General features: G+C 38.2%; 1 protein-coding gene across 1 annotated transcript in view; it reads left to right on the top strand.

Moving 5' to 3' along the window:
- LOC144978878 (glucose-6-phosphate exchanger SLC37A4-like) overlaps window positions 1-15,000 on the top strand; it is a 43,698-nt gene that overhangs the window by 21,210 nt on the left and 7,488 nt on the right. The window contains exons 2-7 of the mRNA XM_078925466.1: window positions 1,995-2,155; window positions 2,854-2,991; window positions 4,125-4,219; window positions 7,342-7,477; window positions 11,226-11,324; window positions 13,604-13,753. Of these exons, the coding sequence (XP_078781592.1) occupies window positions 2,014-2,155; window positions 2,854-2,991; window positions 4,125-4,219; window positions 7,342-7,477; window positions 11,226-11,324; window positions 13,604-13,753 (760 nt within the window). The 5' untranslated portion in view covers window positions 1,995-2,013. The remainder of the gene's footprint in view (window positions 1-1,994; window positions 2,156-2,853; window positions 2,992-4,124; window positions 4,220-7,341; window positions 7,478-11,225; window positions 11,325-13,603; window positions 13,754-15,000) is intronic.

The raw sequence follows: 15,000 nt of genomic DNA, 5'->3' as shown, positions 1-15,000 counted from the left end.
ACCTTTCATGCACACTTGTTCAGTTCTTTATCTTCTATCCCTCTATATCTGTTTTCCAACATGCTTTCTGACTTTGTCGTGGGATGGGATTACTTGTTTTTCCCTAGCTCTGGCCTTAGCTGGGAGGGAAACAGTCAGATGCATCGATAGTTAACTGTCGTATTTTGGGCAGACTCTAGTAAGTATAAGCTGATCAAAATCGAAAGTGAAGCGTAAGCTCTTAGAAGAGGTCAGTGATACACATAATATTATGCTGCTATATCATACCTTATCGGTAGTAGGGGTTTAAAATGGACCGAATGTTCTTTTAATGCCTTTAAAACATAAGAAACAACATATCGGACATACCGCATTGCATATTCTTTGAGATAAAAATATTCCAAAGGTACAAGTAGATTAACGCTATAGAACGAAATAATAATAATAAAAACAAACAAACAAACAAAAAAACAAAACAAAAACAAACAAAGAAAAAAACAAAAACAAAAGCAAACAAACAAAAAAGAACAAAAACAAACAAAAAAATAACAACAAAAAACAAACCAAACCAAACACCCATTCTTATTATTGACATATTGTGAATGCTCAGTCGTATACGTTATATGTATTTTAAGGCAAAGAGACAGTTTTTAATTCATTAATATCTTTAGCATTTTTAGTTTGAAATTTCAGACCAGACTACTCCATGCTGTGACAGTGCGGAATATAAATGTATTCGTTCTAATTGGAGTTGAGAATCTTGGAATAAATATTTTGAAATCGTTTCCTTGCGTGAATAATTGGAGAGTATTAAAAAAAAAACCAACCCAATCATTGTATTGTCTGTTATCAAGACGGTGAACTAATATTATACAAATTGAATTAAATCCACTCTTTTGTTTTAATGTTGGAAGGACCAGTCATTTTTATCCTATTGTTACTTTATTGCATCGCCCTGTATTGATGGTATGCGTTTGATTAAATTGTCCCAAGTTCTGCCAGCCAGATCAATCATATCTATACAAAACTAGGTGTATAACCTTTAACGTCACAGCCGGTGAGAGAGAATTTAGAATTAATCACCCAAACTCTCCCATAGTGGGCTGGGAGGTACTTGCTGTGTCTTTTATCCCCCTTTATCTGTTTTCCAACATGCTTTCTGACTTTGTCTTGGGATGAGATAACTTGGTTTTTTTCCCCTAGCTCTGACCGGATACCTTAGCTGGGAGGGAAAAAGTCAAATATATCGATAGTTTTGGGAGATGATGTTTTTTCCCTTGTAAATCATCTCTCTGTTATGCACTGTATTATGTTTAGTTTACGTATTATATGCGATTTGTAAACATTTTAGTGTATTCCTCTTAAGGAGGACATGTGCTTGTGTCTGAATGAGACTTTTAGATGATCTCAAACAAAGTACTTTGATAATGTGCTCTTGGAATCTACATCTGTTTCATATTTGAACCAATTCCCCATTGTCTTACCTTTTCTTGGGTGCTTTAATTGTAATTCTAGAAATTTTTACTATCCCATTTTCTTCCTTTTTTTACTGGCGCTGATCTGACCTTATTGTGTTGCAAGCACGGTAAAACCCTTAAAAACAAACTGTATTTATGGTAATCGTTTAATTTAAATAGTCCCAAGTTCTGCCAGCCAGATCAATCCTATCTATACAAAACTATGTGTATAACCTTTAACGTCACATCCGGTCAGAGAGAATTTAGAACTAATCAACCAACTGGCAGTCTAAAAAAACCCTGTAAAGAGCTGAGTGACGTCAACTTCATTCATTCTGTGAACCATTTTACATTGACTATTTCAGAGTGTAGACAGCCTCCATCATGTTCCAAATGACCGTGGAGAATTTCCTTCTGATGCTGGTACTCATTCTGTGAACCATTTTACATTGACTATTTCAGAGTGTAGACACCTCCACCATGTTCCAAATGACGGTGGAGAATTTCCTTCTGATGCTGGTACTCATTCTGTGAACCATTTTACATTGACTATTTCAGAGTGTAGACAGCCTCCATCATGTTCCAAATGACCGTGGAGAATTTCCTTCTGATGCTGGTACTCATCCTGGGCTACACGATGATCGTCTTCGTACGGGAGTCCGTCTCCTATTCGGCTCCCTATATCGCTGAAGATGAACAGTTGAGTTTTAACGACTTGGGTAAGTTAACTCACTCAACCCTAACACCGACTATATCCGTAGTTTACCCGGATTACTTTTACCCAATGCCTATTTATTACATTTTTCTGAGACAAATTATAGGTGTATCTAGTATCAAAGCTAATGTTTTTAGTTTTTACATACATACATACATACATACATACATACATACATACATACATACATACATACATACATACATACATACATACATACATACATACATACATACATACATACATACATACATACATACATACATACATACATACATACATACATACATACATACATACATACATAACATACATACATACATACATACATACATACATACATACATACATACATACATACATACATACATACATACATACATACATACATACATACATACATACATACATACATACATACATACATACATACATACATACACCCACACACACATACATATATGAATATATACACGTACACACACCTATATAATATATAAGTATACAAAGCATATACATACAAATGTATACATATGCATGCACATATACACATATCATATATATCAACGATTCAGTTTTGAGGGATGTTTTAAAGGTATCAAAGGTCTGACAGTTACTTGTATAAGTAGTTAATGAGTTCCATTCAGCTTTCAGGAGGATATTATGTCACAGTTTTGCATTGATTCGTTTTTCCATCCCCAGGTCTTATCGTGAGTAGCCAGAAACTGGGCTACACGATGATCAAGTTTGTTGGAGGTTCTATGGTGGATCTCCTGGATCCCGGCAATGTCTTCATCTCGTCTGTTATACTCTCTGGTCTCTCGGGGATGGTTTTTACTGGTAAACCATTGTTTTTTTTTACTTATTTTGAGAATGTCATCTATGTAACAACAGACCTTGTGCGGACAATGTTGGTATTATTATTATTATTATTATTATTATTATTATTATTATTATTATTATTATTATTATTATTATTATTATTATTAATAATAATAATAATAATAATAATAATAATAATAATAATAATTGAGCTTTTATATAGGGCAATATCCATTAAACATGCTCAAAGCGCTTTACAAGGGGTCCTTGGCCAACAGCAACACGTAACATGTATGACGAGACATGATGCCTGTTAGGCAATATTACAATTTTTTGGGACAGAGACAATGCTGTTAACGGCCAGGTACTCATCTTATACATGAGTATGGCGAGAGAATGTGAGTAAAGGACTCAACTATGCGCCGAGCAAGGCTCGAACCCAGGACCTTCAGAGCCTTTAGGCACATAGAGCCGGATTTTATCCCGTTTTTCTACAGCAAGAAACGGACAATAGCAATTGTTTGCTACCCTTTGGATAGGACGCCAGTCTATCGCAAATTACTTTCCACTAGAGCTAACAGACTCAGTTACCCAATGACTGCTGGGTGGACAAGAGTTGTCAGAAAAAATCTTGACTGCACCTGGGATCAATCTCGTTCCCTTTGCATGTGAAGCGAGTGCTCTACCAACTATGGAGACCCCCATTGAAATGGATAAATCTGGGAAAATATGTAATCCTATAAATGATCATGTTTATGATCATGTTTATTCACTTCTGTTATTTACCTCTCTCTTCTTCACTGGTACGACAACACCACCTGGCCAGGAGAGGGTAACTCTACAGTTGAAGCCATCTACCAGGTGGAGTTGTTGTACCGGTAAGGTTGCAGGTTTTATTCCCTATTGTCTTCTTGCACTTTCCTACTCACTCCATTTATTTTTATTATCAACATTAGGAGCCTCATCATTTAAACATTTGAAGAATATCATGGCAATTTACAATGAATTAAATAATATTGATAAATTTTGAAATTTTATTTACAATCAAAACGCTTTATTGTGAAATACGTAGGTTTACAAACTTAAATTGTATAATTCTAACCATTATCACTTTAATTACAATTTTTCTGAATGAATATTCCCTTTTGCAGCATGTTCATCGGTGACCACGTTCTCCTTTACTTGGTTTCTGAGTGGGTTGATCCAAGGCCCCTCATGGCCAGCATGCGCTGTGCTAATGAGAAAAGTGAGTGATTTTACCTGATTTGAAATGTAAGTTGGTTTGATCATGTCTTCATTTTAAGGCTCTTCTACCTCCTTCCTTAGTCAGCATAGGCCTATCCATGCCTAAAGCATGATGCTTTTGCCAAAATAGGCCCCATGCCTAGCACATGTTCCTCAGTAGAAGTAGGCCCCATGCCTAGCACATGTTCCTTAGTCGAAGTAGGCCCCTTGACCAGCACATGTTCCTTAGTCGAAGTAGGTCCCTTGACCAGCACATGTTCCTGAGTCAAAGTAGGCCCCATGCCTAGCACATGTTCCTTAGTCGAAGTAGGCCCCTTGACCAGCACATGTTCCTTAGTCAAAGTAGGCCCCTTGACCAGCACATGTTCCTTAGTAGAAGTAGGCCCCTTGACCAGCACATGTTCCTTAGTCAAAGTAGGCCCCTTGACCAGCACATGTTCCTTAGTCGAAGTAGGTCCCTTGACCAGCACATGTTCCTGAGTCAAAGTAGGCCCCATGCCTAGCACATGTTCCTTAGTCGAAGTAGGCCCCTTGACTAGCACATGTTCCTGAGTCAAAGTAGGCCCCTTGACCAGCACATGTTCCTTAGTCAAAGTAGGCCCCTTGACCAGCACATGTTCCTTAGTCAAAGTAGGCCCCTTGACCAGCACATGTTCCTTAGTCAAAGTAGGCCCCTTGACCAGCACATGTTCCTTAGTCGAAGTAGGCCCCTTGACCAGCACATGTTCCTTAGTAGAAGTAGGCCCCTTGACCAGCACATGTTCCTTAGTCAAAGTAGGCCCCTTGACCAGCACATGTTCCTTAGTCAAAGTAGGCCCCTTGACCAGCACATGTTCCTTAGTAGAAGTAGGCCCCTTGACCAGCACATGTTCATTGGTCGACATAGGCTCCATCCTAATTCATGTTCCTTTGTCAAAGTAGGCCCCTTGACCAGCACATGTTCCTTAGTCAAAGTAGGCCCCTTGACCAGCACATGTTCCTTAGTCAAAGTAGGCCCCTTGACCAGCACATGTTCCTTAGTCAAAGTAGGCCCCTTGACCAGCACATGTTCCTTAGTCGAAGTAGGTCCCTTGACCAGCACATGTTCCTGAGTCAAAGTAGGCCCCATGCCTAGCACATGTTCCTTAGTCGAAGTAGGCCCCTTGACCAGCACATGTTCCTGAGTCAAAGTAGGCCCTTGACCAGCACATGTTCCTTAGTCAAAGTAGGCCCCTTGACCAGCACATGTTCCTTAGTCAAAGTAGGCCCTTGACCAGCACATGTTCCTTAGTCAAAGTAGGCCCCTTGACCAGCACATGTTCCTTAGTAGAAGTAGGCCCCTTGACCAGCACATGTTCCTTAGTCAAAGTAGGCCCCTTGACCAGCACATGTTCCTTAGTAGAAGTAGGCCCCTTGACCAGCACATGTTCCTTAGTAGAAGTAGGCCCCTTGACCAGCACATGTTCCTTAGTCAAAGTAGGCCCATTGACCAGCACATGTTCCTTAGTCAAAGTAGGCCCCTTGACCAGCACATGTTCCTTAGTCGAAGTAGGTCCCTTGACCAGCACATGTTCCTGAGTCAAAGTAGGCCCCATGCCTAGCACATGTTCCTTAGTCGAAGTAGGCCCCTTGACCAGCACATGTTCCTGAGTCAAAGTAGGCCCCTTGACCAGCACATGTTCCTTAGTCAAAGTAGGCCCCTTGACCAGCACATGTTCCGTAGTCAAAGTAGGCCCCTTGACCAGCACATGTTCCTTAGTCAAAGTAGGCCCCATGCCTAGCACATGTTCCTTAGTCAAAGTAGGCCCCTTGACCAGCACATGTTCCTGAGTCAAAGTAGGCCCCTTGACCAGCACATGTTCCTGAGTCAAAGTAGGCCCCTTGACCAGCACATGTTCCTTGGTCGACATAGGATCCATCCTAATTCATGTTCCTTTGTCAATGTAGTACCCATGCCTTTCACATAATATTCACAACAAGAAACCTATCAAGTTACCAGTAACCATACACTTAATGTCAAGTAAGCAGTATTCCTTCATAGCCATTTGGCCTATGGAGCCAGAGTTAATCCCAATTTTTATAGCGTGAAACGGATTATAGAAATTACTCGCTACTATTTGGATAGGATGCTAGTCTTTCACAAAGTACTTTCCACCAGATCTAACAGACCCACCTACCCAATCTTTGCTGGGTGGACTGGAAAAAAATCTCAACTGCACACATGATTGATCAAAGTCCCTTTTTGTGTGAAACGAGTGATCTACCACCTAAGCTATCTGGACTCTCAACTTTATGTCAAGTGATTATTTATATCTCTATTTGCAAACATTGTAACATGTCTTTTATGTAACACGCGTTTCATGATTTGTAAACATTTGAGTGTGTTTCTCAAAACAACACAAAAATGTTTTTGTTTTGGTAAAATTTATATGGTGGACACTTTGGTGCAACCATTCAGTTAAATTTGAAAAATTTGCAATATACTGAGCAAGTTTTAAAAAAGTTCATAGATGGAATAAAATTGTAGTATCGCGTAACAGTCGTCATATCTCATACTGTACTACATGTTATGTGTTGCTGTTGATCAGGTATCCTTTGTAAAGCTCTTTGAGCATGTTTAGTGGATAATGTGCTATATAAAAGCTCAATTTGAAAAAAAAATTCTTTTGGGCGTCACAGTAAAATGCACGTTCTGAGAATTATATTTTGGACATTTTATTTTCTAAAGTGGTGTGTGTTGTGAGGAATGAAAAACTCGAGCCAGCCTGTACTTTGATATTAGGGGTGTAGCGTGGCTCAGCAGTACGATCTTTGCTTTGTACCCAAAAGGTACCGAGTTCGATCACCTGCAGGTGCGCTGTCTGGCTTTGAGCAAGTCACCTCGCCCTAGCTGCACTGCGGCTGACGCCTGGGTTATTCCAGACCCCAGAGACAAATTTCTCCTTTGTGATGAATAAAGGGAATTTTATTTATTTATTTATTTATTTATTTATTTATTTATTTATTTATTTATTTATTTATTTATTTGTTTATTTATTTATTTATTTATTTATCTATTTATTTATCTATTTATTTATTTATTTATTTATTTATATCAATGCCATTAAGGTATTGTTCCTATTTATTTTCATTCCAAATGTTCAGGCATTCAGAGGGAACCAATTTGCCACCTGGTGGAGTGTTCTGTCAGCATCCAGTAACCTGGCAGCCTTTATAGGACCTTTGGTATCGCAGACGTTCAACAGTGCTTATCCATGGAGGGTTGGATTTGTCTTTTTTGGTAATACTTTCTTTCTTTCTTTCTTTCTTTCTTTTTTTCTTTTTTTCTTTCTATCTTTCTTTCTTTCTTTCTTTCTTTCTTTCTTTCTTTCTTTCTTTCTTTCTTTCTTTCTTTCTTTCTTTCTTTTTTTTTCTTCTTCTTTCTTTCTTTCTTTTTTTCTTTCTTTCTTTCTTTCTTTCTTTCTTTCTTTCTTTCTTTCTTTCTTTCTTTCTTTCTTTCTTTCTTTCTTTCTTTCTTTCTTTTTTTCTTTATTTCTTTCTTTCTATCTTTATTTCTATCTTTCTTTCTTTCTTTCTTTCTTTCTTTTTTTTGCACAACATCCACTCACCCTCTCCTCACCAACCATAGAAAATTCGTCACATTCGTTACGATGCAACCGACAATTTTCCCATTCTGATTTCTCTTGTATATCACAAAATTTAAAGAAATGCTTTGATTACAGCTATAAATACTAAACACTGTGTTGTCACTCCCATATTAAAGAAATCTAGCCTTGACAAAGAAGACCCAAATAATTATCGACCAGTCTCGAATCTCACCCTCATGTCTAAACTAATTGAGAAAATTGTTGCTTTTAGGCTTAACACGTTTTTGAATGAACACAATTTGTTCTCTAAATTTCAGTCTGCTTATCGCCCCTTTCACAGCACTGAAACTGCTCTTATTAAAATCCATAATGATATCATAAATCATTTATGTCGGAAAAATGATGATGTTATTATCATACTACTCGACCTTAGTGCTGCTTTTGACACAATAGACCATACTCTTTTAATTGACAGACTTAAGACACTATACGGATTTGGGGGTACTGTCCTTGACTGGTTTTCTTCTTACCTCTCTGACAGAATTCAATCAGTGTCTGTAAATCGACATGACTTCTCTTCTCCTTGTCCCCTATCTTTTGGTGTACCACAGGGTTCAGTTCTGGGACCCTCTTTATTCACCCTCTATATCAGACCATTAGGTGACATCATCTCAAAATATTTTATTAAGTACCATTTTTACGCAGACGACACCCAATTACTGTTTCCCATTAATATCGACAATCATCTCAATGTTATAACGGATATAGAAAATTGTATCTCTGAGATTAGTGACTGGATGTGTTGCAACAAACTCAGGTTAAATGAAAATAAAACAGAGGTGTTGCAAATTACAAGACGGGGCCTCGTGGACCTTTCCACGCTTAACCTGAATCTTTCTGATTGTGTAATTCCCATCACTAAAGAACCTGTGAGAAACTTAGGAGTTTTATTCGATACCAAATTAAACATGTCTGCCCATGTCACTAATGTAACTAGATCCTGCAATCTTTACCTTAGATCTATTGGTGCTATTAGAAGGCTTCTTGATATTGATACTACTAAACTTCTTGTGGTCTCTTTGATTCTTACCCGCCTTGATTATTGCAATAGCTTGCTCTATGGTTGTGATAATAATGTCATTAATCGACTCCAAAAGATACAGAACAAAGCAGCTCGATTGGTAACGTTATCTAAAAAGCGCGAGCATATAACACCGATTTTGGAGGACCTACACTGGCTACCTGTAAAGTTTAGGATTGAATTTAAAATACTCACCCATGTTTTCAATTGCTTAAACAATTCCGCTCCTGTTTACCTTCAGGAACTTATCCACCTTTATGAACACAGTCGAAATTTAAGATCTGCTAATTTAAATATCCTAAGGGAACCCCCAAAATCGTTAGTTTTTCATGAGAAATCCTTTGACCACCATGCCCCCCGACTGTGGAACTCCATCAATATTGAAACTAAAAATAGTGAAAATCCACTTATCTTTAGAAAACGGTTAAAAACTGAGCTTTTCTGTAGGGCATATAATTTGGACTCTTAGTATGTATTTTATTATAATATATTATGTTATCATCGAATTTGTGTGGTTTTAACATGCCAGTTCTATATTTGTATATCATACATGATGTGTTGATGTAAAGCGCCAGTGAGCAATTCCAAATTGGAACTAGGCGCTATATAAGTTCATTATATTATATTATATATTATATTGTAGAGCTCAGTTGTACCTTTTTTGTTTGAGTAAGAAAAGCCTATTTTTGTGTTGGGAAAGAGTGAATTTTCGGGGGAAATTCTACAAAAAGCTGGTAAGGAGAGGGTTAAACCTTCTCAATCAAGGAGTGTCTAGCAATCAGCAACACTTAACATATAAGATGAGACATAATGACTGTTAGACAGTATCACAATTTATTTCTTCCTGACAGGTGCAACACTGTTAACAAAGAGCTTTTCCTCAAGGGCTCAAGTATGTGCTGCTCCTAGCGGGACTCCGACACTGGACCTTCTGGTTGGAAAGCAAAGGTTATTCCGGTTTCTATAGTGTGAAACAGGACACAATAACAATTGCTTGCTATCCTTTGCAAAGGACGCTAGTCTATCGCAAAGTACTTTCCACCAGATCTAACAGATCCAGCTACCCAATCACTGCTGGGCGGACAGAAAAAATCTCAACTGCACCCGGGATCAATCTCAGTCCCTCAGTGAAGCGAGTGCTTTACCAACTGAGCTATCGGGACCCCTACTGACCACGTAACCAAACCTTTATTTAATCTACTCAGTTAAACCTTTAAACTTGAAGTCAAATTTTATATAATTGACCATTAATTCAATTTGTTGCATCAATATAACTCTCTTAACGTAATGATACTGTTTTGAGCAACAACCTATAAATATACCGTGAATGTAGGTAACTTTGCCTCAGGGAAACTTTGCCTCTGTGATTTTGGAGCATTTTGAATTACCTCAGATTTGTGGAAGTTATTGTATGCATTAACCCTCTCCTTACCACCTATTGGAAAATCGTCACATTTGTTACGGTGCAATCGTCACTTTTCTCATCCAGATTTCACTTCTTTTTGCTATAGCTATAAAAACTTGACATTCTGTAATAGGGGTTCATATTGTCGAACAATATTATGTATAGAATGTGCTTCTTTCTTTTCTGTTTGAGTAAGAAATGTCTGTTTTTTGTGTTGGGTGGGTGTGACGTTTTGGGGAAAATTTTGAAAATGGCTGGTAAGGAGAGGGTCAAAGGACTTGAATTTTTATCAAAGGAAATAATTGCCATAAAACCAAATAATCTCTTATCGGTCCAACATTCAAGAAGCAAAGTTTCCCCTTAAGGCAATGTTACCCTAGTTGATGGTACAAATTAGAGAGAGGACGTGGGGATGGATAGGCCTTACACGTAGAAAACCTGCCTGCAACATTACAAGACGGGCTCTATCATGGAATCTTCAAAGAGATCGAATACCATGGAGGCCAAGAAATAGATGGTTACAGATGAAGCAGGTGGAGAAGACAGACCAAGGAAGAATCGAATGGCGAAGCATCATTGACGGCCAATGCTCTGATTGGGGTTAAGGGGGCAGTGTGGCTCAGCAGTTTGGTCTTTGCTTTGTACCCGAAAGGTACCGAGTTCGACTACCCATTGCGCTATGTGGCCTTGAGCAAGTCACCTAGCCTTCGCTCCCTTTGTGGCACTGCACTTTGGCTGATGCCTGGGTTATTCCAGTCTTCCCTTGGAATAGATCCTAAAGAACAATTTCCTCTTCGGGTGAAAAAAGGGAATTTATTTTTATTTTATATTATTTATAAGTAAGTAAGTAAGGTGGAGATAATAGCTTTCATCCAAAGCTTTAATTCATCCTGATTGAAACTGATATTCTCATCATCACTAAATCCACAATCATTTATCTATGTCCATCCTTCAGGTTCTCTGTCAATTATTGTTGCTGCAGTGGGCGGCCTTTTACTTTTGAATTTACAACCAAAGAAAACAGGAGGAGACGAAACGAGGAGAGAAGAAAAAGGTATGTCAAACAATACTAGTTTGAGGTGATGCGTCACATATTCATATAATACATATTCATATAGATAGTATGCGCTTGGCTAAGAAGCTCATAACGTTGCCATCCGGAAGTATAACGGACCAACACACAAAACTGTGTGTATCCATGAACGTTTAGTTTATAGTCAGGTTAATACAGTTCAGTGAGCATTACTCATAAACACGGATGGCAAAAAAACAATAACAAAGACCTGATTGATGTCATCTTCGAACTATCTATACCCCGGGTTTCGGCACCATATACGAAAAATATAGTCAATAACGAGCTGTGCTGTTGTGTGTTATTGAAATGAGTTATTGTTTTGACCAAAAATAAAAGTAACAAAACGAGACGAATAAAATGCCAATTGCCAATCCATCCAAACTTGTCAACAATAAACAACATATCATCATCATCATTATCATCATCATCATCATCATCATCATCATCATCATCATCATCTTCTGCCAGCTTCACTCTAGTTCCGGGTCAAAATAACAAGTTCAAGGGAAACAATCCAAAAAGAAAAAACATCAAATTATACAGCAATAAAGTTTACACAGTTGTCTCCCCTGATCTTGTTATTTTGATTATTTTTACCATGTGATGCATCACCTTGAACTAGTATTATATCAAGCTGAACTGGCTGGGTGGGATTGGGATCTTTTGACCTCCCATGGTGAGCAGGAGGTCATCTGTTGAGTCTTCTAACCCTCACATCTGTTTTTCCCCTTTCCATGTCGCTATCTGTTTTTGTTCTGGTTCGAGATTGCTGGGTCCTGTGCTTGTGCGGCTATGTGGTATGACACTCGCTTTCGGATCGGAAGGTCCTGGGTTTGAGCCTAGCTCGTCGCATAGTTTAGTCCTTGGTTCTTTACTCACATTCTCTCATTGTACTCGGGTGTAAGATGAGTGGGCAGGGAGGCACTTACTATGTCTTCAATCCCCCTATATTTTATATTTTCCAACATGCTTTTTGTCTTTGTCTTGGAATGAGATTACTTTGATTTTGTCCTGGCCCTGGCTGGGAGGGGAACAGTCAAATTTATAGTTAAACTTTGGGAGATGTTTTTTTTTGTCTTGTAAATCATCTCTCTGCTGTGTTATCTTTTGTATTGGGGGCGAAGTGGCCGAGTGGTTAAGGCATTGCACTGTGGCCCGGAAGGTCCTGGGCCAAGCCTCGCTTCGGGCCCTTTTTTTTTTCCCCCTTGAGCAAGATTATTAACACCTAGTTTGCTAACTTGGACAACATGGGTGATTCCTGTTGACATCAGACATCTTGTTTGATGAAATATATATATATTCCTTCATGAAATGCCCAGGTGACGATATCTTATGGTGTCGTGATGGAAGGGCATAATATATATATATATATATATATATATATATATTATATATATATATATATATATATATATATATATATGAGTGTTGGTGGGTACTCGTAGGTACGAAAGTGCTCGATAATGATGGTTAGAGCTAATATAGAATGCAAATTGTCACTCACATTTTTTGTGGCCGAGACGATTCGTTTCTGTGTCTCTTACACGTGTAAGAGACACAGAAACAAATCGTCTCGGCCACAAAAAATGTGAGTGACAATTAGCATTCTTATATATATATATATATATATATATATATATATATATATATATATATATATATATATGTATATATATATATGTATATAATTTGTAAACATTTGAGAGTGTTCCTCTCAGTGGGGAACCTGGGCCTGTGTCAGGATGAGATATTTAGGTGATCTATCTCTGTATATTATTTGAACCAATTACCCTTGTCTTACTTTTTCTTGGGTGCTTTAATTGTAATTCTAGAACGTTTTACTGTATTTTGATGAGAATAATGAGAGGCTGATAAAAGAAGTAGAATAAACTGTCTCTATATTTAAAAAAAAGAAAAATAGAGCTTTATATTGCGCAATATCCACTAAATGTGCTCAAAGCGCTTTACAAGGGGTCCCTGGTCAGCAGCAACATTTAACATGTAGGATGGGACATGACACCTGTTAGGCAATATTTCAATTTTTCGGACAAAGACACCGCTGTTAACGACCAGGTACTCATTTTACACCCAAGTACCATGAGAGAATATGAGTAAAGAGCCTTTTCCAAGGACTCAACTATGCGCCGGCGCGAGGCTCGAACCCAGGACCTTCCGATCCGAAAGCGAGTGTCCTACCGCTAGACCACATGATATATCTCTATATGATTTGATGTTGTTGTTTCTCTGATGTGATCTAGATTCCAAATCATGGTCCCTGCGTTCATTGCTGACTCCCATTATGCTGGTTCTCTGCTTTGACTATTTCTTGCTGAGTGTTGTACGGGGAGCTTGTTGTGACTGGAGTCAACATTACCTCATGCAGGAAAAGAAACAGTCTGTTATTACAGGTTTGTAGGTTGTGTCTTTTTTTTTTTTGTCTCGGGGAGCTTGGAATTGACTGGAGTGGAGTCAACAGACATTTCTTTCCCTACAGGAGAGAAGGTTATTACATGTTTTAGTTTGTCTTTTTTTGATATCTTTCTTGTTGAGTGTTGTACGGGGAGCTTTTAGTGACTGCAGTGGAGTCAACTTTACCTCATGCAGGAAAAGAAATGTCTGTTATTACATGTTTTAGTTTATGTCTTTTTTCATTTGACTATTTCTTGTTCTGTGCTGCTATATGGTTGTGAGAGCTGGACCATAAACAAGACCATGGTTAAAAGACTGGAGGCAGTGGAAATGTGGTTTTACAGAAGAATGATGAGGGTGTCATGGATGGAAAGGAAAAGAAATGAAGAAATTTTAGAAATGGCAAACAGAAAAAGATCACTGATAACAAAAATCATCAAACGCCAAATGGAATTTTTAGGACACATTATCCGCCACCCTGGTTTGGAAATACTCGCCTTGACTGGAAAGATGAATGGAAAAAGAATAAGAGGAAGACAAAGAATAACGTATTTGAAAGGGATAAGAACTTGGACAGATGAAGCTGAGAAAGGTGGCGCTGCTTTAATAGAATTGGCAAGAGATAGATCAGCTTGGCGGAAGATGACCTCCGACGTCTGCTTCAGATATGGAACTACATGAGATGAGATTTCTTGTTCAGTGTTGTACTGGAGCTTGTAGTGACAGGGGCTGACATTATCTCATACAGGAAAAGAAAAACCCACTCAAAAAAACTAAAACACCAATCTGCAAATTCAAACGTTTTCAAGTATTCATTTTCACCTTGCACCACCAAAGACTGGAACGCTCTTGCCGAATCATGTGTGATGATTATCAGACTACTTCAGCCTAGACACCAACAATGGCTGTCACTTTCAACAACTTTCTCTGCCCTTGAAATACAAATAGATAGAACAAAATTGACGCAACTCAGGTCTTTGTTATAGAAAAATTCTCACTAAACTGGATTAACCAGACTATAAATGTTCACGGTTAGACCAGTTTGTATGTTGGTCTGTTATATTTCTGGATGGCAATGTTGTGAGTTTCTTAGCAAAGCACTAAGTATCTATACTCAGAATTGAGTCAACCTGGAGTAACAGTCGGGTTCAGATTCACATTCAGATTCAGAAACAATCTGTCATTGCAGGTTTGTGGTCTGGTATGATGTCAAAGGGAATCTCTCTCTCTCTCTCTCTCTCTCTCT

The sequence above is a fragment of the Berghia stephanieae genome, chromosome 8 (assembly GCF_034508935.2).
Source record: "Berghia stephanieae isolate SIO BIC M18660-M18661 chromosome 8, UCSD_Bste_1.3, whole genome shotgun sequence".
Lineage (NCBI taxonomy): Eukaryota > Metazoa > Mollusca > Gastropoda > Nudibranchia > Aeolidiidae > Berghia > Berghia stephanieae.
The sequence above is the reverse complement of the archived record's forward strand: the minus strand, read 5'-3'. Positions and strand labels throughout refer to the sequence as shown.